The following is a 24,772-nucleotide window of genomic DNA, read 5'->3' on the forward strand; positions in this document are numbered from 1 at the left end:
ATTTTCCCGGAACTGCTCCAACAAACCTAAGTCTTCGATTTGCTTTCCCTCATACTGATTTTACATGATCATTCAATTTCATATCACTTCCAAATATTACCCTAAATACTCATATGAAGTGACATGATCACGATGCTCAACCACTAATCCTGAAATCGGATATAGCCTGGTTCCTTATTCTGTTACAGCCATTATTATAGGTATTATCTTACAGCTATCCACACTTACAAAGAACTTCATTACACCAAGTCCTTCAGAATTTCCGTAGGCAACGACATCACTAGTGAATAAACTTACAGTGTGCTTCTGATCCAATCTGATAATTCATTTCATATGTTGAGAACATTATAGATCCTGTTACATTTCCTTGGGGCACACCTGAAATTATTTTCATTTTTGAGCAACATATGCCATTCAGTATAACATATTTTATTTTATTAGTCAAACAGTTATAAAAAAACTCAAATACTTCTGAAGATGCACCACTTCAGCATATCTTTGTTAGCAGTTGATGAGTGTCTTTTGGAAACCCAAGCAGATAGAATCTACCTGTTCACCTGCATCTACTGCTAGAAAGATTTCATGTACAAACAGCAACTTGTGTTTCCTACAAGCAGTTTTTCCTCAGTCAATCCCCATTTCCCCCGGAAATTTTGTAATGTTAGAGCTTAGACTATGCTCTACAATCCTGCAACAGGTGGACATCAGTGAAAGCTGTCTGTAGCTCTGAATACTTGATCTTAATGTAAACTGAAATGGGATCACTGCTGTCAGTTGCAGTGAGACATTACGCAGAATCAAAGGCAATGAATGAAAATGTGTACTGGATCAGGATTCAAACCCAGGATCTCTTGCTTACTAGGCAGGTGCATTAACCACTGCACCAGCCATTACACAGCATTATCGCAACTGCACAGACTATCTCAGCACGCCTCATGGCTGATCCACATTCCCACTGAGCGCCACCTGGCCGCAGTCCCTGCCCATTGACTCCATGTTCACTACTCTGAGATTCCCACAGGAGATTGAACGTATTTCTGCATCTGCACTGAAGAAGGTGGATCTGTTGCCCAGTTAGGCACACCAATTATACGAATGCATGGTGTCTGTGCTTTTGGACATGTCCGAAAGAACGGACATCACGCAGAATCCACAGCTGTGAAACATTATATGTAAACTGAAAGGGCATTTACATATAATGCTTCACAGCTGCGGATTGCGTGTGGTGTCTGCTTTCTTGATCTTGTCCAAAAGAACAGACACCATGCATTCATAAATTTGATCTTTTACTCTTTCCAGTCACATAGGACTATTCATTGCACAAGAGGTTCTCAATAAATATGATGAAGGAAGGGAGTTATTTCGTCAACAGTATATTCAATGTAAAATCTAGCTATGATTCTGTCAGAATCTATTGCCTTTTTTGCTTTATGTAGTATTCGCTGTTTTTAATACTGGAAGTGCTAATAAAATCTCTAATTTGTGAGTGTGTGAAGCAGTTCAACACTGTTACATTAGTGCCCTCCTGTGTAACAAAATTTTAAATGCAGAATTTAATATTTCAGTTATCTGTTTGCTGTTTTCAGTTAGAACACCAGACAGATCCATGAAAGATTTAACAGTAGGTTTGGACCTGTTCTTTGAATTTACACATGACCAAAACTTCCTATGATTCTCTGACAGATCTATGGCCAGAACCTCACTGTGAAAAATTATTGTAGGCCTCACACACAGCCCTCCCTACAAATGCTTGAGTTGCTATTCTCTTAAGCTTCCCTGCAGTCTCTTTTTTAATGAGATTGTAGTAGTCTGTTTTGCAACATTCCTCTGAATGGTATCATTAAACTGCCATGGGTTTTTAGCATATTTCATAATTTTATTTGAAATGTACTTATTTAGACTGCAGTTTATAACATCTTTAGCTTCAACCATAATTTGTCTGCATTTGGTGGACCTGTAATAAGTGTTCTCATTCAACATTTAAATAAGTTGACTTTCTATTAGTTCAACCAAACAAAAATACTCTCCTAGCTTTCTTGATGATCTTTTCACCTTTATGACCACTGCTTCAATAATAACTTCATGCTCTGTCATTGGTCTCACTCTCGAAAAGAAATAAATAAATAAATAAATAAAAAATCACATCTGTTTGTAGCCAGAATGTCCAAAATATTTCTTTCCTGTGTGGGCAGTGAGCCAATTTCCACACAATGTATTAAGTATCACTGTTGTTACCACCAACAATGTATGTGAAGCTTTCTCAGGAGACAGTGGGCAGATTAAAGTCACCACTTTCTACTACCACATACTTGGGGTATTTCTCTACTGTCAGGCTTAGGCTATCTTTGAGTGTGTCTATGATCAATGGATCTGAATCTGATAGTTGGCAGCATATTTGATTATCAATTAAGTCCATCAATCCTGCTTAATCTCGTCAATATCAGTTGGATTCATTTTGCACCTCACTAAATGTAATGCTTCTATTTATCACTGCAAACACTCCCCCTCATGGGGAAGTTAAATCTATCTTAGGATATTCATTCCATGCATTGTCAAAACATGAGATTTTAAACATCTCTTAGTTCCTATAGTTGAGTTGGTATAAGTTGATCTCTTGACAGCTGCAGTGGTCTGGACGCAAAAGCTTCACATGTCTACCTCAACCAATAATATGACATGATTTTATAAACATCTCCATCATAAAGCCTCAGTGTTGTCACAGTTTTATAGATAGAAATTTTTCCCGCTTGCAGCCGTTTTCCCTTCAAAGTTGAAAGCTGGCAACAGTACTGCAAGCTGTCAGGGATCTTCTTACAGCTGCTTGAGTACAGTACTAAGTGAGGATTGACAGCTTGCTATAAGAGGTAGGAGCTCTAGGACTTTGCTGTGAATGTCCGACTGAGGTTTCTCAGCTGGGGGCCTCAGAGTTTTATCTAATTTAGAGGGGGGAATACTAAGTTAGTGCCCATTTACGGTGTCTGATGTCTACCTGTTTGATCCTGAAAAACTTTACAAGAATCCATTGTGTGTGTAGGTCTACGAAACTACAGCTGATCTTGTCGCAGCATCAGAAAGCTTCTGGCTTAGACCCTCCTCTCAGCTCCAGAACAGAGGGACCTTTCAGTCCTCAGAACAATGCTGCCAATCACCATTTGTGCAGAGACCTCACAAGTGAATATAGCTGTCTTCACCAAGTCTATCAGTCTCCAGAAAGAACTGATAATAGTCTCAAAATCCAAGTGACAGACATAGATGGTGCCAACATGAGTAAGCTGCAGATGAGCAGCTGACTGCAACATGTGGTATCAACTGCTCCCATGAAGGATTTTCCCACCTGGTAGGAAGTTCATCTTGAGGTACATCAAACACACATTTGGTTTGTTTCCGTTCTCAAGACGACATTTTCCTAAGAGGGGCCATCAGGCATCTAACACTGGAACTGCCTACCACTAACAGGATCTTTTTTCCCCCTTTACAAATGCCCTGACCACATTAAAAGGTGAGATCAAAGCACAAGTCCCCTAGCTGTCCCATTATTAGCAGCAGGCAATGTCTCAAAGCTATTTGTCTCCTCATTAGAGATAAGTGACTAGCCTTTTGACAACTAGCCACATACTACCCTTCTCACGGAGCAACTCCAGATCTGGGCACATCCTATCAGCCATCATCAGATGTCTGCCTGGTGCCAGCCTGGGGTTCTCTACAGAAAACTCAACAAATACGGGGCTGACAAGCTCCACAATGGTTTCACAATGTGACATTGCCCAACTATTCACCACCAGGGCAATTAACAATGGCTATATGAAGCCAGTTAACAGCAGCTAACACAAACAAAAATGAAATTCATAATGATCTGGCAATAGCCACAAAACCTAATCATCTATTGGTGTACTTCAATGACAAAAAGAAGTAGAGGAATAAGGTGCAATGCTAGGATGTGTTTGTGTAAAGAATAAACCAGGAGCAATACACAAACTTAAGGGTACAGCTGCTGCAAGACTTGCTCTACCTAGTATCAATACCACAGGATCTGAGAGACTACTGAATGTTAATAATGGTAACTGGTGTCAAAGTGCATCCTTCACTCCCGTTACTCTACTTGTCTTATTATCCACTAGCCCCCTTCCGCATTGGGTTGGCAGAGACTGAGGCCAGGAGAGGAATCAAGAATGTTCCAACATACTGTCAAAGAGTTTCTACTCTTTTTGATGCCTTCCCTTTCATCTTTGTTTCCCCTCATCCTCACATCAGGCAAGTCCTTCTGATCCTGGGTTCTGAGTGAACTGCTCCTCCTTTCTAAACCCAACCTATGTAAACCCACCTATGAAATTCAGAAAAGTTTGTGCTGGAGGAAGGATCCATATGGCACAGGCTGTGAAGCAGCCTCTGAACCTGAGCATGCTGTACACAGCAGTATATTGCACCAGTGGGAGTTTAACTCTGCCCTTGGTCACAGTTTGGCAGTCTCCATTCATTCTGGTGCACAGCTGGTAGGTGGTCATACCCACATACAATACTGAGCAGAAATTGCAGTAAAGCTGACATATGACACAGCTGCTTTCACAGATAGTCCTGGCTCTGATGGCATAGAATAACCCTATGATAGAATGTGAGTAGGATGTGCTGGATGAGTGAATTTGACAAATCTTGCCTCTGGGTCTTCCACAGGGACAGACCAGGTTGTATGTTGGGTGGGCAGTGGAATACCACTTTAGAGGGATGAAAACATTGATGGGTAAGATGTCCCTAATTTCTTGACATGATGATAAATCATAAAAAGATAATAAAAAGCATAGAGATAAATATGGTTCCATTGCTCCAGTCTAAGATGATAATGGGAGAAGGTTACCCCCTTTGTAGCTTGTTCTTAAGGACAATGGGAGAGACAGGTGCAAGACCTGTCCAACTCACTCACACAAAATGTCCTACTCTAGCCCTGGCACAGGTTTATCCCATCCCGTCAGTCAGGGCCACCAGCAAAAGCAGCCATGTCATATACCAGCTCCACTGCAATTTCTGCAAAGCATTTTTTATGGGAATGAAACCAGCTACCCTCCAGAACGAATGTCCACCTCCAAATCGTGGCCAAGAGCAGAAGTGACCACCCAGTGGGTAATAAACTGTACACGGCTGAGCACAACATGCACAAGTTCAATGGCTGTTTCACAACCCATACCCTCTGGACCCTTCCCTCAAACATTAACCTTTCTCAACAATGAAGATAGGAGTTATGCTTGCAAAACATCATTTATTCTTGTAATTCTCCTGGCCTCAATCCTTGCTAAGCCACTGCACCCACAACCACTACCCATTCCCTGTCTATCAAGTACTCCCAGTTCACTGCTCCACATTATCGTCATTGAGCACCGTACAGACACACCTGATCTGGTGCCTGTCCCCATACCTGCTGCCTCCCTCAGAGTTGTCAGTCACCCAATGACAGCCATTTCTATCTCTTTTCCCCCTCTACCCACCTCACTCAAAACAATCCCTCACTCCAGTCTACTTGTTGAACTGCAGTCCACCCACCCAACAGGAACTGCTACACGCCTTGGACACTTTAGAACATTTTGCTGCAACATCTGAGATGACCGATAGTTTTATGGAAACCATGAGATGAGTACAGTTGGTCATGAAGTTACCATGCAGTTTATTCCAGTCTGCGACAGTGCAATATACAGGATTGTTTCCATAGAAAGTGCTCTGTAAATACATTTTTTAAAGTTATGGTAGAGTAATTAATGTAAACCTTTTTCCTTCTCTTGTTCATTTTCAGAGTTATTATTGCAAACTGATGTTGTAAATACGGTTGATGTACCTGATAACACTATAAAGTTTCTTTTTAATCTTCTGAGATAATAGATAGTAGGTACTGTATGGTTTTCCATGATGAGATAGATAATATGCTGTAGTATGGATGGATGTACATATATACCCTAAACTGTTAATGTACAGAAAAAAACTGTACTCCCTGGTTAACAAAAATTTATTTAAGAATAACTTCCGATTTCTCAGTTCCTTGAGATTTGTGTTAATGAGTACAGTATTTTATGACCCTTTCATAAATCTTTGATTTACACTTTATCAACATCCATCTTGGACTACTCATTCAATTTAAATTTTGATAAAACCTCAGTGTGCAGCAGCAGCTAATGTAGAAAGGATAAGAAACCATGTGCAGTCATAAATTTATCAGAAAGTACAGGGTGTTTCAAAAATGACCGGTATATTTGAAACGGTAATAAAAACTAAACGAGCAGCGATAGAAATACACCATTTGTTGCAATATGCTTGGGACAACAGTACATTTTCAGGCAGACAAACTTTCGAAATTACAGTAGTTACAATTGTCAACAACAGATGGCACTGCGGTCTGGGAAACTCTATAGTACGATATTTTCCACATATCCACCATGTGTAGCAATAATATGGCGTAGTCTCTGAATGAAATTACCCGAAACCTTTGACAACGTGTCTGGCGGAATGGCTTCACATGCAGATGAGATGTACTGCTTCAGCTGTTCAATTGTTTCTGGATTCTGGCGGTACACCTGGTCTTTCAAGTGTCCCCACAGAAAGAAGTCACAGGGGTTCATGTCTGGCGAATAGGGAGGCCAATCCACGCCGCCTCCTGTATGTTTCGGATAGCCCAAAGCAATCACACGATCATCGAAATATTCATTCAGGAAATTAAAGACGTCGGCCGTGCGATGTGGCCGGGCACCATCTTGCATAAACCACGAGGTGTTCGCAGTGTCGCCTAAGGCAGTTTGTACCGCCACAAATTCACGAAGAATGTCCAGATAGCGTGACGCAGTAATCGTTTCGGATCTGAAAAATGGGCCAATGATTCCTTTGGAAGAAATGGCGGCCCAGACCAGTACTTTTTGAGGATGCAGGGACAATGGGACTGCAACATGGGGCTTTTTGGTTCCCCATATGCGCCAGTTCTGTTTATTGACGAAGCCGTCCAGGTAAAAATAAGCTTCGTCAGTAAACCAAATGCTGCCCACATGCATATCGCCGTCATCAATCCTGTGCACTATATCGTTAGCGAATGTCTCTCGTGCAGCAATGGTAGCGGCGCTGAGGGGTTGCCGCGTTTGAATTTTGTATGGATAGAGGTGTAAACTCTGGCGCATGAGACGGCACGTGGACGTTGGCGTCATTTGGACCGCAGCTGCAACTCGGCGAACGGAAACCCGAGACCGCTGTTAGATCACCTGCTGCACTAGCTGCGCGTTGCCCTCTGTGGTTGCCGTACGCGGTCGCCCTACCTTTCCAGCATGTTCATCCATCACGTTCCCAGTCCGTTGAAAGTTTTCAAACAGATCCTTTATTGTATCGCTTTTCGGTCCTTTGGTTATATTAAATCTCCGTTGAAAACTTCGTCTTGTTGCAACAACACTGTGTTCTAGGCTGTGGAATTCCAACGCCAGAAAAATCCTCTGTTCTAAGGAATAAACCATGTTGTCCACAGCACACTTGCACGTTGTGAACAGCACACGCTTACAGCAGAAAGACGACGTACAGAATGGCGCACCCACAGACTGCGTTGTCTTCTATATCTTTCACATCACTTGCAGCGCCATCTGTTGTTGAAAATTGTAACTCCTGTAATTTTGAAAGTTTGTCCGCCTGAAAATGTACTGTTGTCCCAAGCATATTGCAACAAACTGTGTATTTCTATCGCTGCTCGTTTAGTTTTTATTGCCGTTTCAAATATACCGGTCATTTTTGAAACTCCCTGTATATTTCAACCATTGGTAGGCACAAAAGTCTGCAAGATTAACGTGACATGAACAATACATTTACAAATTATTAGTGTTTCTAATTTACAGGGTGGTGTGTGTGTGTGTGTGTGTGTGTGTGTGTGTGTGTGTGTGTGTGTGTGTGTGTGGGCGCGCGCCCACGCGTATGCACTCGTGCACACTCAAGGTTCCATCCAATGGCTGTTTTGAATTGCTCCTGCTGCTGACAGCTGAAATTAGCTGATATAAATGAAAGAGACTGTGTAACAGCCGAAATGGAAAATGGAAGTGTCTTTCAATATTTCAAAGTGACCCTCAATACAAGCAGCTGCATACGTAATAGCAATGCTTAAATGCAAATATTGAAGCAGTTTTCTTCATCGACTATATGGCACTGAAAGGCAACACAGAATGCAATCCCGTATTTTCTTTGATTATTGATGCCAGGGACCTCAATGTGGTCAGTACCACAAGTTTTGCAGTATCTACTCTCCTAGGCACACAATGTTCTCTGGGCAACAACAGTTTGTCAAAATTTGAGCTCCACATACACAATTAGAATAATGAAAATGACAAAACAAACAAACAGAAACCCTAACAACTTCCATTTATCAGTCATCACAATCATTATTAAATATACAGACAGATTTTGCACTTACATCGAGAAGGCTTGTGGCCAAATATGCCATTGAAAAAGCATGGCATTCTTATTGAACCTCCAATATCTGACCCTATTCCAACTGGGGAAGCTGCTGCAGCTTGGATGCAGGCCTATGTGATAAAGAAAAACACAAAAGAAAAACACTGGTAAACAACAAACTATTATATGATATTTTATATTTAATAGGTATAAAGTGGACTTAAGTAATACACGAATAGCCACCACGAGTATTAAAACTATTTTAGTACTGAAGTTGGAATGTTAGGTTATTCACATTTTACCACACGGTGCAGCAGAATTAAGGGATCACTTCTTTTTTAAACCCTGCAATGGTTAAGTTTGAAATTTTGCTCAAAGGTTGTGTTTCAAGAATTTCTGCGTAAGTTCTAGAACAACTAGGCCTCCTACCATCTTGAACACACGATATTTTAGAAGTGAGAGCGGGATGCTAGAACCCTACCTACTGCGCGTCACATGTTTGTGTGTGCAGGTGTGAAATCAGTCGCGAGCAAAGGTAGCTGCGGCGACAAACGGCACCGACAAGTACTTATCTGGTGATTCATGGAAGTTCTAGTAAAAGTATACAAAAGAACCATGGAACTTCTAAGTTTTTTTTTTTGTCATCAGTCTACTGACTGGTTTGATGCGGCCCGCCACGAATTCCTTTCCTGTGCTAACCTCTTCATCTCAGAGTAGCACTTGCAACCTACGTCCTCATTTATTTGCTTGACGTATTCCAATCTCTGTCTTCCTCTACAGTTTTTGCCCTCTACAGCTCCCTCTAGTACCATGGAAGTCATTCCCTCATGTCTTAGAAGATGTCCTATCATCCTGTCCCTTCTCCTTATCAGTGTTTTCCACATATTCCTTTCCTCTCCGATTCTGCGTAGAACCTCCTCATTCCTTACCTTATCAGTCCACCTAATTTTCAACCTAATTTTCTAAGTTATTCTGTGCTAATCATGTGAGACGATACAGGTAACTTTCAAGAAGTCGAATATTTACACGAGAAATGATAATTTTGTTCTTTATGAAGCTCAAATATACCGATAATTGTTGAAAAGTATTCTTCGAGTACCTAATTACTTCACAAGTAGAGAGAGTCTTTAAGGTTCCTGTAACTAGCATTATTCTTTGAAGAAGAAGTTTATAGATTCCAGAAGCTGGCTATCCAGAGAAGAAGACTGGCTGTGCACACCAACTAAGTTGACTTGTATAAGAGAAGTGGGACGTTTGCACATACACTTCACACTCTTAGTCGTCAAATCGTTAGAACTTAGCGACAGAAGAAAACAGGAATTTTGAGACAAAAATGAGATAAGAAGATATCATGTGTTGCCATAGCAACCAAGCATTGAGAGATGAAAGAATCATTCCAAGAAATTGAATTAAACCCAAAGTATCAGATGAAGAAAATTTGTGAATGTAAAAATGGAGAAGACATAAGAAAGTCACTACATTAAAAACCGCAGAGAAGATCTCGATGTTTTAGACTAACACGGGGAGGCCACGATAAGCAGTAGCGCATACTTCTCAAGCATTATTGAGAAAATCGCAAGATAATTTTGATCGTCAAATATATACACCTGCATGTGGCTGGTTTCACCAGGAAGCACCAGCAGCCGAGTGGTTAGCGTTCATGCCCTGTAATCGCTGGGTCGCTGGATCAAGTCACGCTCATCAGTTTTTTTTTGTTTTTTGTTTTTATTTCTAACAGTCATTTTCTTTGCTATTTATATTTCAGTTCTTATAATGGGAAAAATACGTGTAATCGGGTGAGCTTTTATTAAATTTACAATGTTATTTGGCAGTCTACAAATTTTTATTATCACAAATAATATAATAGTCATAACTACCAACTAATAAATGGCCAAACGCATAAAGTTATACTGAAAATGTATGCTTGTCCGTGATTTGAGAAATCCCTTATACCTGGAAGGAGCCCGAAACGACTTGTTACCTCCAAGTTTGACCAGCACAGATGGCTTTCAAAAGATGTACAATTAATCGTTGCTTTTGACATTACGAGTACAAGTTGCGGGATGGTATTTTTCATAAAAACATGAAAAACAAAGTTAAACAGCACCAGCTGCATTGAATAAATGCTATGTTTCCATACACGCAAGGTGTTTTGAGGTTTTCCGTGGAAAAACAAACCTCATTAACATTTTCAAAAACCTCTCTTTCAGCTGATAATTTGGAAGTAAACCATACATAACGCAGTATTTCCTTAAATATCGGTGTTGATCATTGGTCATGCAGTATCGGGTGTATTTTAATAGCGTCTTCATGAGAAGCAATTTCTCGTTCTCTTTCGATTAAATACGAACAATTTTGAAGACACGGCAAGCATACATTTTCAGTATCACTTTATGTGTTTGGTCATTTACTAGTCGGTAGTTATGAATATTACATTATTTTTATGTTAAAAATTTGTAGACTGCCAAATAACATTGTAAATTTAATAAAAGTTCATCCGATTACATGTATTTTTCCCATTACATCAATTGTAATATAAATAGTAAAGAAAATGACTGTGTTAGAAAAAAAACTGACTAGTGGGACTCGATTCAGCGATTACAGGACTTGAACGCTAACCACTTGGCTGCCGGTGCTTCCTGGTAAAAATGGCCATGCACAGATGTATATATTTGACGACATTTGACGGTCAAAATTATCTTGCGATTTTCTCAATAACGCTTGAGAAGTACGTGCTACTGCTTACACATTTTGTGATACAAACTATTGAGTGAACTTTATTAGTGTAGTTATTATACTTAAAGTTAATTTTTAAATGCTCACAAGGTCTAAAGCTGGTAAAAATATGGATAACGAACAGCAAGTTGGGGAAACTTCAGAACCAGTCGTGGCTATGAAAATTAGTAAAGAAGGGCCACACTGGTCTGAGTTGGTAAATGTCATCAAAACTCAATTAAATGAAGTCTCAAATGCTCAGAGTATGCAGTTAAATGCTAAATTAGACACACATAGTACAGCTTTAAATGCTAAATTAGATGCTCAGAGTGGAACTTTAAATGCTTGGATGTTCAGAATGAAACTTTAGGATTGTTAAGTGCCAAGATATATTCACAAAGTAAAGAATTTAGTACTCCTTGTGAAGGCATGGGGGATTTGAAGACTGAATTCGACACTTTAAATACTAAACTAGAGAATTTTTAAGATAGATTTAAAGAATGAATTGACTAGTTCCCTGCACACTCAAGTAAATCAAATGTTCACTGACCTTAGTAGTAAACAGAATGATAATTTCTAGAAGCTATAAAAAAAGTTAGAATTTGAGATTGAGGACAGATGCAATAATGTAGAATTAGAAATCAATGAAAAATTAGGATCTTTCAAAAATGTGTGTAATGTTAAATTTAATGCTGTAAAGCAGGGACTGAGTACTTTAAAAGAAAGTGTAGATAAGCAGAGCAAGTTAATACCTGTAATTCAATCACAACTTATAGGTGTAAGTACACGAGCGGACAATGTAGAAAGAAGCTTCAAAGAGAAAAGACAAAACTCTGATATCGTAAATGTAAGTAGTTTAGAAGAACAAGTCAAAGAAATTATAGAAAGAAGAGTTACTGAGAGAATACATCCGGGAATGTGTCACCTATGGCTTCTTTTGAACTTACTGATACCAGGAAGGGCATAGACGAACTCTGGAGAGAATTCAAACTTATCGAGGAACAAGTAGAAAAATGAGTAACTTCACCTAATGTGGTGTTAACCAGTGAAGCAGTTACTGATTTGCATTGGGAAACTCATTCGGGGTTATCGAGACAATTTCCTAAATTTAAGCCCGATGGAGAGGTACATCCGACACATTTTTTGAAAAGGATTAACCAAGCTTTAGCAAACAATTGGGAAGATTTTAAGAAGATTGAATTTGCTGTGGGTTACCTTCTAGGAGAAGCCTCCGAATGGGGAACAGTAAATATTGAGAACTTTTCCTCTTGGGAAGATTTTCAAAAGAAATTTAAAGAGAAGTATTGGTCTGCACGTGCCCAGGAGAAGTTAATATCAGATTTGTGGGACCCAAAATATTACAATAATACTTGGGGTACAATGAGGAAGTATTTCGATTGGCATCGAACGCGTGCAAAGTACTTAGATAAGCCGATGGAGGAAGAAGGATTAGTGCAGATTTTAATTAGATGATATCCCATATATGCGAGGAAAGATATCTTATGTAGTGGGTGGAAGATGGTAGAAGAGTTGTTGTCCTTTGTAGATGCACTTGATGCCTTAAATAAGGACCCCAACGAAAACTTGCACCAATGCAAAAATCCGAACTACAAAAGGAATAGTGGGAATAATGTCAAAAAACATGAGGCAAACCTAGCAAGAGTACACCAATGCAACTGGAAAAATGGAACAATTATCAGAAGAAGCATCCACCTTCAAATTTAGGTCCAGTAACTTCTCAGGAATTTGTACCGAGTAACAATAGAGCACAAAATGGATGTGTGATATCTTGTTTTGGTAACCAGCCTGTAATTAGTAATAATGAGGAGAACACGATGCGATCTGGATCCAGGGCCGAGGTGCAGGTCATGGAGATACATTAGGAGTCCTTGTTCCACATAAATATGTTAACTTTACCCACAAAATACCCGCAAAGGAATAGTTACTACTTGAAGAACCGAGTTTAGATACCAATAACCCACAACCTATAATAGCACGGACAGTGGAAACTGTATAGGTTAACATATTTATAAATTCAGGGAGTGAGGTATCACTCATCCCCAATGCACTCTTTAATTCATTACAGACTAAACAGCACTTACCGCTATTGCCAGTAACGGGAGTTTACATAGTCGAGATAACAGGAACAAAGAGTAAAATCGTGAGCTATGAAACTCAAGTAAGTTGTCGTATCGGAGATATATTATTTCGGCAAACACTATTAACAGTATAAAATATTAATAGAGATGTATTATTTGGTTTAGATTGGTTATTAGAATTTAAAGTCATCTTAAACTTTGACGAGAGTCTTCTTTGTTTTGGTAAAGGGGACAGTAGATATTGACACAGTTTGTGACAGATAACTGCATTAGAAAACAAACAACTGAGTGTAAGTGTCTGCGATTAACAGCTACAGCAAAATTGTCACCAAAGATCCATAATGTAATCAAGTATCACTTCGAACTGACATACAAGACAAAGTTAACGAGTTCCTAATATTAACCAATCAACAAAAGCGAGATTTATATAAAATTTTAACGGAGTATGAAGTAGTATTTTCCAATCGTCTGGGTAATATCAGCGACAATATTTGTAAATTTAAAATAAAAGATGACTCTCCATTCTTTTGTAAGCCGTATCCAGCGGCAATAAGTTTGAAGGAAGCAGGGTAGAGATGAAATCAATAAAATGATTGATAATAATATTATAGAATGAAGTTCTAGCATCATGAATAATCCTTTGGTCGTGGTAAAGAAAGCTACAGGCGGAGTACGATTAGTATTAGACGCTCATACACTGAATCGGCATATAGAAACAGAGAGAGAGACCAACCAATTAATATTGATGAATTGCTAGCCCAATTTGAAAAGGCAAGATTCTTTAGCACTATGGACCTGACTGTGGGATACTGGCAAATAAAATTACACCCAAAATCCAAAAAGTATACAGCATTTTTGTTTGATGGTAAATCATATCATTTCAATGTATTGCCATTCGGACTTAATATCTCTATGCCCGCATTCATACGTGCATTAGATGAGGCACTAGGGAGAGAGTTATTGAAGGACTTGATAATATATGTAGATGATATCTTGATAATATCGCTTCTTGGGAAGAACATTGTTTAACTTTGTGCGAAACTTTGAAAAAATTTAAAGAAAAAGGTATTATGGTTAAACTGACTGAACCATACTTTGGGTGCCAAGAACTTAAGTTCTTAGGTCATATTATAGGGGTACAAGGAATTAGACCAGACCCTGAATGCATCAAAGCTATCTAAGAATGACCATAGCCCAGAAATTTAAGACAGTTAAAAGGATTTATGGGGATAGCCAGATAATAAAGTCGGTACATATGAGGGCAAAAACTAAATGACCCGAGAATTTTACATTTATTAAGGAAGGGAGTGCCATGGACTTGGGATCAAGGTGCCAATGATGCATTTGAAATTGTCAAAAGTGCGCTTGATGAATCACCAATTTTACATCATCCAGTTATGGGCGAACCATTTAAAATTTCAACAGATGCATCTGATTATGGAATTGCTGCAGAACTTTTCCAAGGAGAGTGGAATCAGAATAATGTAGAACACCGAACCATAGCTTTTGCTAGCTGTAGTCTAAATAAGCATGAATTAAATTACAGTTACCCACAGGAATGGAAGGATTGAAACGCGTGGAAGGACTTGGTGTTATTTTTGCCATTAATTTTATATTGGCAGAATCCGAACATCCGAGTAAACGAAATGGTGCAAAGAATAGCTGAAAATATACATCAAGATCCTTACTTTACAGAGACATTTTCTCTGTGTATTCAGAACTCATTGCCTCCTAATTGCAAAGGAAAATGGAAAATTATAGGTCATAACTTGTTTTAGAGAGGCAGCTTAACATCACAGCATTGGTGTTTACACATTCCGAAGGTAGTGGAAGACAAACTGGAGTGGTATGATCATACAGGATATAGATACTTCGGAATCAAAAAGTGTATAACTCATATGAATAAGTCTTATTATTTTAAGAAGCTAGGGCATAAAATAGCATCTTTAATTAGAACCTGTGAAATTTGTCAGAAAAGAAAAGAGAATAATACTCGTGTGAAGTACAAAATGTACCCTATTATTCCCAAGTCATTACACGACCCCACAGCGGCATATTTTTTTGGACCAATTCCACAAGGAAAAGGAGGGGTATCATACATTTTGGTCATCATAGAGGGTCTATACAAGGGCGATGTACTTGAGGACAATATTATGGAAATGGAAGAGGATGTAGATGAAGATGAAATGGGAGATACGATACTGCGTGAAGAGTTTGACAGAGCACTGAAAGACCTGAGTCGAAACAAGGCCCCCGGAGTAGACAACATTCCATTGGAACTACTGACGGCCTTGGGAGAGCCATTCCTGACAAAACTCTACCATCTGGTGAGCAAGATGTATGAAACAGGCGAAATACCCTCAGACTTCAAGAAGAATATAATAATTCCAATCCCAAAGAAAGCAGGTGTTGACAGATGTGAAAATTACCGAACAATCAGTTTAATAAGTCACAGCTGCAAAATACTAACACGAATTCTTTACAGACGAATGGAAAAACTAGTAGAAGCCGACCTTGGGGAAGATCAGTTTGGATTCCGTAGAAATATTGGAACACGTGAGGCAATACTGACCTTACGACTTATCTTAGAAGAAAGATTAAGGAAAGGCAAACCTACATTTCTAGCATTTGTAGACTTAGAGAAAGCTTTTGACAATGTTGACTGGAATAATCTCTTTCAAATTCTGAAGGTGGCAGGGGTAAAATACAGGGAGTGAAAGGCTATTTACAATTTGTACAGAAACCAGATGGCAGTTATAAGAGTCGAAGGACATGAAAGGGAAGCAGTGGTTGGGTAGGGAGTAAGACAGGGTTGTAGCCTCTCCCCGATGTTATTCAATCTGTATATCGAGCAAGCAGTAAAGGAAACAAAAGAGAAATTCGGAGTAGGTATTAAAATCCATGGAGAAGAAATAAAAACCTTGAGGTTTGCCGATGACATTGTAATTCTGTCAGAGACAGCAAAGGACCTGGAAGTGCAGTTGAACGGAATGGACAGTGTCTTGAAAGGAGGATATAAGATGAACATCAACAAAAGCAAAATGAGGATAATGGAATGTAGTCGAATTAAGTCGGGTGATGGTGAGGGAATTAGATTAGGAAATGAGACACTTAAAGTAGTAAAGGAGTTTTGCTATTTGGGGAGCAAAATAACTGATGATGGTTGAAGTAGAGAGGATATAAAATGTAGACTGGCAATGGCAAGGAAAGCGTTTCTGAAGAAGAGAAATTTGTTAACATCGAGTATAGATTGAAGTGTCAGGAAGTCATTTCTGAAAGTATTTGTATGGAGTGTAGCCATGTATGGAAGTGAAACATGGACGGTAAATAGTTTGGACAAGAAGAGAATAGAAGCTTTCGAAATGTGGTGCTACAGAAGAATGCTGAAGATTAGATGGGTAGATCACATAACTAATGAGGAAATATTGAATAGGATTGGGGAGAAGAGAAGTTTGTGGCACAACTTGACCAGAAGAAGGGATCGGTTAGTAGGACATGTTCTGAGGCATCAAGGGATCACCAATTTAGTATTGGAGGGCAGCGTGGAGGGTAAAAATCGTAGGGGGAGACCAAGAGATGAATACATTAAGCAGATTCAGAAGGATGTAGGGTGCAGTAGGTACTGGGAGATGAAGAAGCTTGTACAGGATAGAGTAGCATGGAGAGCTGCATCAAACCAGTCTCAGGACTGAAGACCACAACAACAACAGAGTGGTGGTCAAAATATGTTGAACTATATCCTACTAAAAAAAAATACGCTCACAGTTATACACTGTTTACAACAATACTTCCTAGAAGTACGTAAACCGAAACGTTTTCTTACAGCTAATGGACCATAGTTTGTAAGTAATGAATTTAAAGAATTCCTGGCATGGGAAGGCATTCATCAGGTGTTAATATCCAATTATAACCCGCCACCAAACCCGTGTGAAAGAGTAATGAAGGAAATTGAGAAGTTAAAGAATCCAAAATTTTTGGGACTGGTGCTGCCATCTGGAAAGTAGTAGTAGATCTTTGCACCGCTAGGTGGCAAGAGCTGCATATCTGATGAGGCAGTGTGCGGAGTGGCATTCAGCTGGGAGGACGTGTTGCATGTCCACAATGATTTCCGTGACACTCTGTGTGGCTATTTATGCAAACAGAACAGCGCGTGTGTATCAAATTCTGTCTTCTTGTCACAGGTTATTAACAACGACGAGAGCTGGATTTACGATTATGGCCCAGAGACAAAGTAACGATCGTCCCAGAGGAAGAGCCCGGGCTCTCCAAGACTCAAAAAAGCGAGACAGGTGAAGAGCAAAGTGATGAGCATGATCATCGTTTTCTTTGATACCAAGGGAATTGTGCACAAAGAATTCATCCAACCCAACCAAACAGCGAATTCTGCATACTACTGTGACGTTTTGTGACGGCTCCATGAAAACATGTGGCGATGACTGCCCGAACTTTGATGTCAAAGGAACTGGCTGCTGCATCACTAAAATGCGCAACGCACCCTGTGACACGCTCTTGCTCACCAGGACCTTTTTGGACAAAAACAACATGGTGGTTGTACCCCACCCACCATACTCACCAGATTTGGCACCTTGCGACTTCGCGCTATTCCCAAAACAGAAACCCAAGTTGTACAGTAGATGAGAACAGAAAGTAGAGTACTCATATGTCACAAACACCCTGAGTTTACGATTGGAGACAAAAAGTCCTCATAATTCCTAAATATTAGAAAAGTTGAGTAAAACCTCACACAATTGATCATGTCTAAACAAAGTACAGTAAGAAAACAGCAAGACTAAGCAGAAGCCTGTTTAAGAGAGTACAAAGAATTTTAGTTGGAAAAAAATAAGTATATAAACATATAGAAGAAAAGTACATGGTTATGATATGTACTGTTGTTCTGGGTGATGTTATTTACATAATGATTATGTAAAAAATATCGCGTGTTCAATCTCAGGTGGGGGGAGGGGGGGGGGGGCGAATATATAGTTTTTTTGAGAATTTCTGCCTAAATTCTAGAACCACTCTGCCTTCTACCATCTCAAACACACAATATTTTAGATGTGAGAGTGGGATGCTAGAATCCTACCTACTGCACATCACATGTTTGTGTGTGCAGGTGTGAAATCAGTCGCCAGCAGAAGGTAGATGCGGCTAACAAACGGCACCAACAAGTACTTGACGGGCAATCCATGGACGTTCTAGTGAAAGTATACAGAAGAACCATGGAACTTCTAGGATATTCTGTGGTAATCGTATCAGTGACCATTGTTATAAATAACAAGAACAATTGAGATTCGAAGTCCAAAAAAGAAACTCTTAACACAGACTTGTTAGAGGCAAGACATGTTTATGATGGTTGTTAAACCAACTCTGTTGTAAATGTATCTTAATTGTTTCTAATGTGAGACGACACGGGTGATTTACAAGAAGTCGAATATTTATGTGAGAAATGATAATTTTGTTCTTTATGAAGCTCAAATATACCAATAGTTGTTGAAAAGTATTCTTCAAGTATCTAATTATTTCTCAAGTAGAGAGAGAGAGACTAAGGTTCCTGTAACTAGCATCATTCTTCGGAGAAGAAGTTTGCAGAGATTCCAGAAGCTGGCTATCCAGAGAAGAAGATTGGCTGTGTACACCATGTATGTTGACTCGTATAAGAGAATTGGGAAGTTTGCACATACACTTAACACACTCTTAGTCATCAAAACATTAGAAGGTGCATACAACTTCCTATATAATGGTGCAAAAGCATGGTGCCATGTTACGTCACCCTCAGGCTCAACAACGCTTCAGATAGCAAAGTGTCGATGTTTGTGAAAAGAAGGCCACAACTCAGAAGCTAATGTGGCATGTAAGGTGGGTTAATGATCTCACATTGGCACCAAATTTCATCACAATTCTGTCTAGTGCCACTGCATATGTGTCATTTGATTGGAATGTTGTCACTCACCCTCTTACCCACATTTCAACCCCTTCATCCAACCCCAGCATCTGTAATGGAGGTCAAATCTGTGACGCCCAGCATTGAAATCATCTGGTTTTCTTATGAGTGGTCGAGGAAAACATCGCTACTCAGAATCGGCACGGAAAGGCCGCAGGGCATGGCATAAAGAACGTTAATGAAACCACCCCTTTCCTGGGGTGTTGATTCTCAAGCATTTCGCAGCTGAAAATGACAGTTCACAGTGTGAAGTGCAACAGGAAGACATTATCCACAACTTTAACACTGCTGACATCCTCAGCTGTTTCATCCCTTCTCTAAGAACATTGTGGGACTGCACATCCCCGTCAAACATGATCACACCCATTTGGAGCACAGCGTGACTGCAATTTTTGCTCTCATATACTAGCTGAAACCACTAGGACCATACAAAACCATTCAACAAAATCTGGGTATGATCCAAAGCAGCTAAGGGTGCTAACGCTTTTTCGGGAAAGGATCCCTCAAAGACCCTTGAGTTCTATAAAACCCTCAGTGGCACCCGCACACCTTTACTGCAAATTTTAAAAATGTGCCTCTGCAGGCATAACCCGTGATGAGAGCACTGGGTGCTTGCAGGCAGGCCACACTGCAGCTCTTTAGCCGCCACACTGCTGTTCCTGCACCTGATATAGGAAATCCAAAATCAGAGTGTCGAACGGGTTACCAATCTGCAAGCGCCTAGAATGTGATCGCAGGTTTCTGTCTGTAAAGGTACATTTTTAAATTCTCAAGAAATGTCAGTGGATGCCACTGAGGGTTTTACCAAACTGGTGGCTCTTAGAGGGACTCTTTGCTGCTTTATTCATACATGTGTCAATGTCGCATCCCCCTGTGATCATGCCAGAGGAGGACACAAAAAAGGAGAACTGAAAAAGTGCTGGTACATTTAGCTGCTTTGGATCAAGTTAAAATTTTGTTGAGTGGTGTTGAACAATCCCTAGTGGTTCCAACCTGTAGATGAGAACAAAAATTGCAGTCATGTTATGCTCCAAATGGGTTAGATCACATTTGATGGGGATGCAGTCCCACAATGTCCTTAGAGAAGGGTAGAAACACCCAAGGGTGTCAGCAATGTCAAAGGTTGTGAAGAACATCTTCCTGTTGCCCCATCGCACTGCAACTGTCATTTTCAAGCACGGAATGCGTGGGAAGCAATGCCCCAGGGAAAAGGGTGGTTTCATTGACACACTTTACGATACCTGCTGCAACCCTTTCATACTGATTCTGAATGGTGGCGTCTGTGGGATGTTTTCCTCAGCCACCCATAAGAAAACTGCACGATTTCAATGCTGAGTGTCACAGTTATGACCTCCATCACAGAGGCATCAAAAGAAGGGGTAAAATGTGGGTAAGAGGGGTGTTGTCACAATGTTCCGATTGTGTGACATGTCCAAAGTGGCATTGGGAAGAACTGTGGTAAAATTTTTGGTGCCAATGTGAGTTCATTAAACCACCTTATGCGTCAGAAACTTCTGAGCTGTGGCCTGTTTTCCACAAGTGTCGACACCTTGCTATCTGAAGCATCATCAAGCCTGAGGGTGATGTCGCAGGGCACCGTGCTTCTGCTACACTACAGAGGAGGTCTATATGTGCCTTTGTGCCAAATTCCGAACTGACACACAGCAGTGGATGGGAATTAAGGAGGTGTGAAGAAGTGGTCCTTTAATTCTGTTGCACAGCATATTCAATAAAAAACAGTTCACTTAACAGATACTTGCATTAGCATGTACCAAACATAACTAACAATCAAGTTTTTACATAATGTTTGTTGTGTGGGGCTCAATCAGGGCAATACTAGAGAATGGTAAGATAGGCCCCATGTGCAAGCATAGAGGGGGTCACAAAAACAGACCAGAAAAAACCCAGAGAAAGTCAATTTAAGAATTAACCAGGAGAGGTACACGAGTTGTTCTACTCCTTGTGTTCCTACCTTCTGGCTAAGAGAAGAAACCTTGCCCTCAGCCTGAGACTGTATACATACACTGTTGTATTAGTATCAACTCATTCAAGTAACATAATAAAAAAATATTACCACCACACTTCCCTCCTTTACTAATCTGACATTTCCCTTATCTTGATGCCTCGGGATATGTCCTGCCAATTGGTCCCCTTTTTTAGCCAAATTGTGTCATAATTTTCTTTTCTCCCCATATGAATTCAGTACCTTCTTATAAGTTATCCAACCTACCCATCTAATCTACGGCATTCTCCTTTAGCACTACACACTGAAGACTTCTAGTCTCTTCTTATAAGAACTGCCAATCATCCAAGTTTCACTTCTGTATGAGCCTGCATTCCATACCTTCAGAAACAGCTTCCTTACACTTAAATTTATTTTAAATGGTTCAACTGTGGGTTCTTGGTGAAATATGATGTGAACAAACTAAACACCATTTTGTCTTGGTTCACAAAATTATATTTTAGTAATTAGATTTACATTCAATGTTAATAAATTTCCCTTTCTCTCTAAGGCTTTTCTTGCTATTGCCAGTATGCATTTTATATAATCACTGTTGCAGCCATCACCACTAAGTTTTTACCAAAATTCACCTGCTACTTTTGGAGTCATTTTCTAATAGAATTTCCTCATTTTTGGCTTATTGAATTTGACTACATTCCATCAGTTACTATTGTGTAACTTTTGTTGAAGTTCGTATTATGATTCATTTTCAAAACACAATCCACTCCATTCGACTGATCTTCCAAGTCCTCTGCTGTCCATGACAGAATTACAATGTCATTTATAAACTCACAGTTTGCATATCTTCTCCCTGAACATTAATTCCCTTACCAAATTTCTTCTTGGTTTCCCTTACTGCTTGCTAAGTACACAGACTGCATAACATTGAGGGCAATCCTGCCTTTCTCCTTTCTCTACTACTGCAATCCTTTTATGTCCTTCAACTCTTATTGGTGATATTCACACCTGTCAGCACCTGCCTGCTTTGCAACTGGGATTAGAAATCTGCACACCAAAAACTTTTAGTTATAATATCTTCATAGTGTGTGGTCCACAGTGAGAAGGGACTACTCTTCTACTCGGCAGCCTTGAAGGATATCTAATCCCCAGCACTGTTTGCTACTGGCTTGCAAGACCTAATGCGAAGTGTGCCCCTGGAATAAAATGATCGTCATCTGTGAAAGGGTGAAGTAACATTAGGGTTTAACATCACGACAGCCACGAGGTGATTAGACACTGAGAATTAGTTATTTGGATGATAAAGGAGAAATGAATTGACTGATTCCTTTTCAAAGGTATCGTGCAAACATTTACATTAAATACTTCCAGGGAAATGCTAAATAATCTACTGAGTTTTGAAGCTAGTTCCTCCTGAATGTGCATTGATCACTTGTGCCGCTTTGCTTTGTATACTCACTCAGAAAATAAAATCACAATGATTTACACAATAATTTTATTGTCCTCATCTTTAAAATTAAAACCAAAAGTACTGTATTATGCCCAGTGCAATGACATTACTGTAAGATGTACTTCATAATTAGTATTCATCCTATTTATTTTGGCAAGTTCTTATTATTTGCAATTCACTAATAAAAATAATTAAGTATAGTGTAAAAACCACTGTTGAAAGAATAGACAAAAAATAAACATAATACTTTGAGATTTACGATAGTAAACTATCAAAGTACTTACCTCCCCACCTGAAGAGCCACCAACTATATGGTTTGTATTGTAAGGATTGTTTGTCCTCCCATAGACTGTGTTTGAGCTTTCCCACCACATACACAATTCCGAAATATTTGTAACAGCTAACGGAATTCCGCCAGCTTTTCGCATAAGGGCAATGACTTCGGCGTCTTCAAGAGCTTTTATATCTTTTCTTTTGTACAATCCAGCAGTGTTTGACAGGCCTACAGTATGGAAAGAAAAATCACTCTTTTATGTGAGTAAACAAACACTTTCTTGTATAATCACCCTTAGAAGCAGTAGAAGTAAAGAATAAAAGTGAAAAAAGAATTTCAGGAAAAGTTCCACATATCCAATCACTATTCACAGAATCAAACAACAGCACTTTTATTCCGGAAGTTGCAGTTTAAATCAAATTAAAATTCTGTTTCTAAAGTGTAGACTCACTACAGCAATAAACATTGATCTAATGTTGACTGGCTCCATAGTACGAGCACAATCATTAATAATATAAGTTTTTTTATAATTTACAGTTTATCAGCTTAAGTAGATGAATAAAGCCAACCTAAAGCTCATTAGGATTGCCTACCAGGTTCCAAACTACATTTAATGGGAGTATAATACCCATTTACATGATTTCTTAAGATGTTCTAATATGGGTGCAGAACTGACCAAAAGTCTTCTTGATATCTTTCAGAATAACCTTGTGTTGAACAATACACAATCAACTATAGCAGTACCATACAGCCCATAACTAGAATGGATATACACCACTAATTCTGCTTTACTATCAGGCAGTATTCTTATTCATATCAGTGGTGACCATTTTTCAACTTTCATCAGTTCTGAAGTAGCTTGTGGAGAATGTAGAGCAAAGCTCACTTTCCTGTCATGTTGGCAACAGGACACGGGTGCAAAATCGTCACTGAGAAGGAAAGAAAGGAAAAAATCTGCCTTCAGCATATAACAACATAGCTGGAAGCCTTCCCCTTGGATTAAACACAATATGTTTATCAGATGGGGGTTGCATTGCTATTATATATTGTTACTATATAGTTGAAGTCTTTGAAGACAACAGCTATGGGAGTCTAGACACTAGTATATCAATTACACACAGTTTCATTTTACGACAAAGAAAGATAATCACGAGTAAACCAAATTTATCATTTCTACTGAAAAAATTGGATGCATGATGAATGGGAGATTGAGAGATGGAATGATAATACATTAAAGAAGACTGGACTGGATGGAGCTACAACCAGATTAATGTCTCTCAAAACCTTCACACTAACAGTTTGGACAGGAATGTGAAATGCAAACAGTCCAGCAGAGCAAAATTATGATCCCCCCACCCCTGCCCACACCAATAAATAAATTTAATTAATTAAAAGAGTTCTTACCCCGTGAACCTGTACCATCAACCAACTATGTTGCCAATGAGTCTCTTAACAACCTCACATTTCTGCACCTCAGGCAACTACCCATTTTTAGTAAAATCTCATTCTCCTTTACCTAAAATTTGTAGGGATAATATGCAACACAATTTTTATGAAACAGTATGAGAAACATTGCCATTTCTAGAATTACAAATAGTAACTTTTATGTTGTTTTTAAACTAATGGGTTTAAAAGCACTGGAAAGATAGAACTGCTTCAAAGCAAGATAATGTGTCAGTTACCTTTTACTTGTATGCAGTCTTTTGTTGTAAAGGGGACACCAAGAAAAGGTGTATCTCTTGCAATTTCATCAGTACTCTTTGTTTCTGATGCAATAAAACTGTCTATTTCCCTTGCTTCTTTCAGGGCATCAGAAAATCTCTCATCTACCATGCAATTTAAGATAGGATTTATTTCTTTTATACGAGCTATGTAAGCTTCTATCACCTGGACACTTGAAACCTACAATAAAAATAATAGTGTAACAAATTACAATGTATGA

General features: G+C 39.3%; 1 protein-coding gene across 4 annotated transcripts in view; it reads right to left on the reverse strand.

Moving 5' to 3' along the window:
• The window catches only part of LOC126161723 (fatty-acid amide hydrolase 2-A), a 223,739-nt gene that overhangs the window by 153,782 nt on the left and 45,185 nt on the right, over positions 1 to 24,772 (reverse strand). For all 4 annotated transcript variants that reach the window (XR_007534948.1, XM_049917759.1, XM_049917760.1 and 1 more), the window contains 3 exons: positions 24,513 to 24,732; positions 22,841 to 23,058; positions 8,411 to 8,522 (listed from right to left, as the gene is read on the reverse strand). Coding sequence is in view for 3 of the 4 variants with exons in the window: in XM_049917759.1 (XP_049773716.1) it covers positions 8,411 to 8,522; positions 22,841 to 23,058; positions 24,513 to 24,732 (550 nt within the window). In the remaining variant the exon portion in view is untranslated. The remainder of the gene's footprint in view (positions 1 to 8,410; positions 8,523 to 22,840; positions 23,059 to 24,512; positions 24,733 to 24,772) is intronic.

Source organism: Schistocerca cancellata, chromosome 2, assembly GCF_023864275.1.
Source record: "Schistocerca cancellata isolate TAMUIC-IGC-003103 chromosome 2, iqSchCanc2.1, whole genome shotgun sequence".
Classification (NCBI taxonomy): domain Eukaryota; kingdom Metazoa; phylum Arthropoda; class Insecta; order Orthoptera; family Acrididae; genus Schistocerca; species Schistocerca cancellata.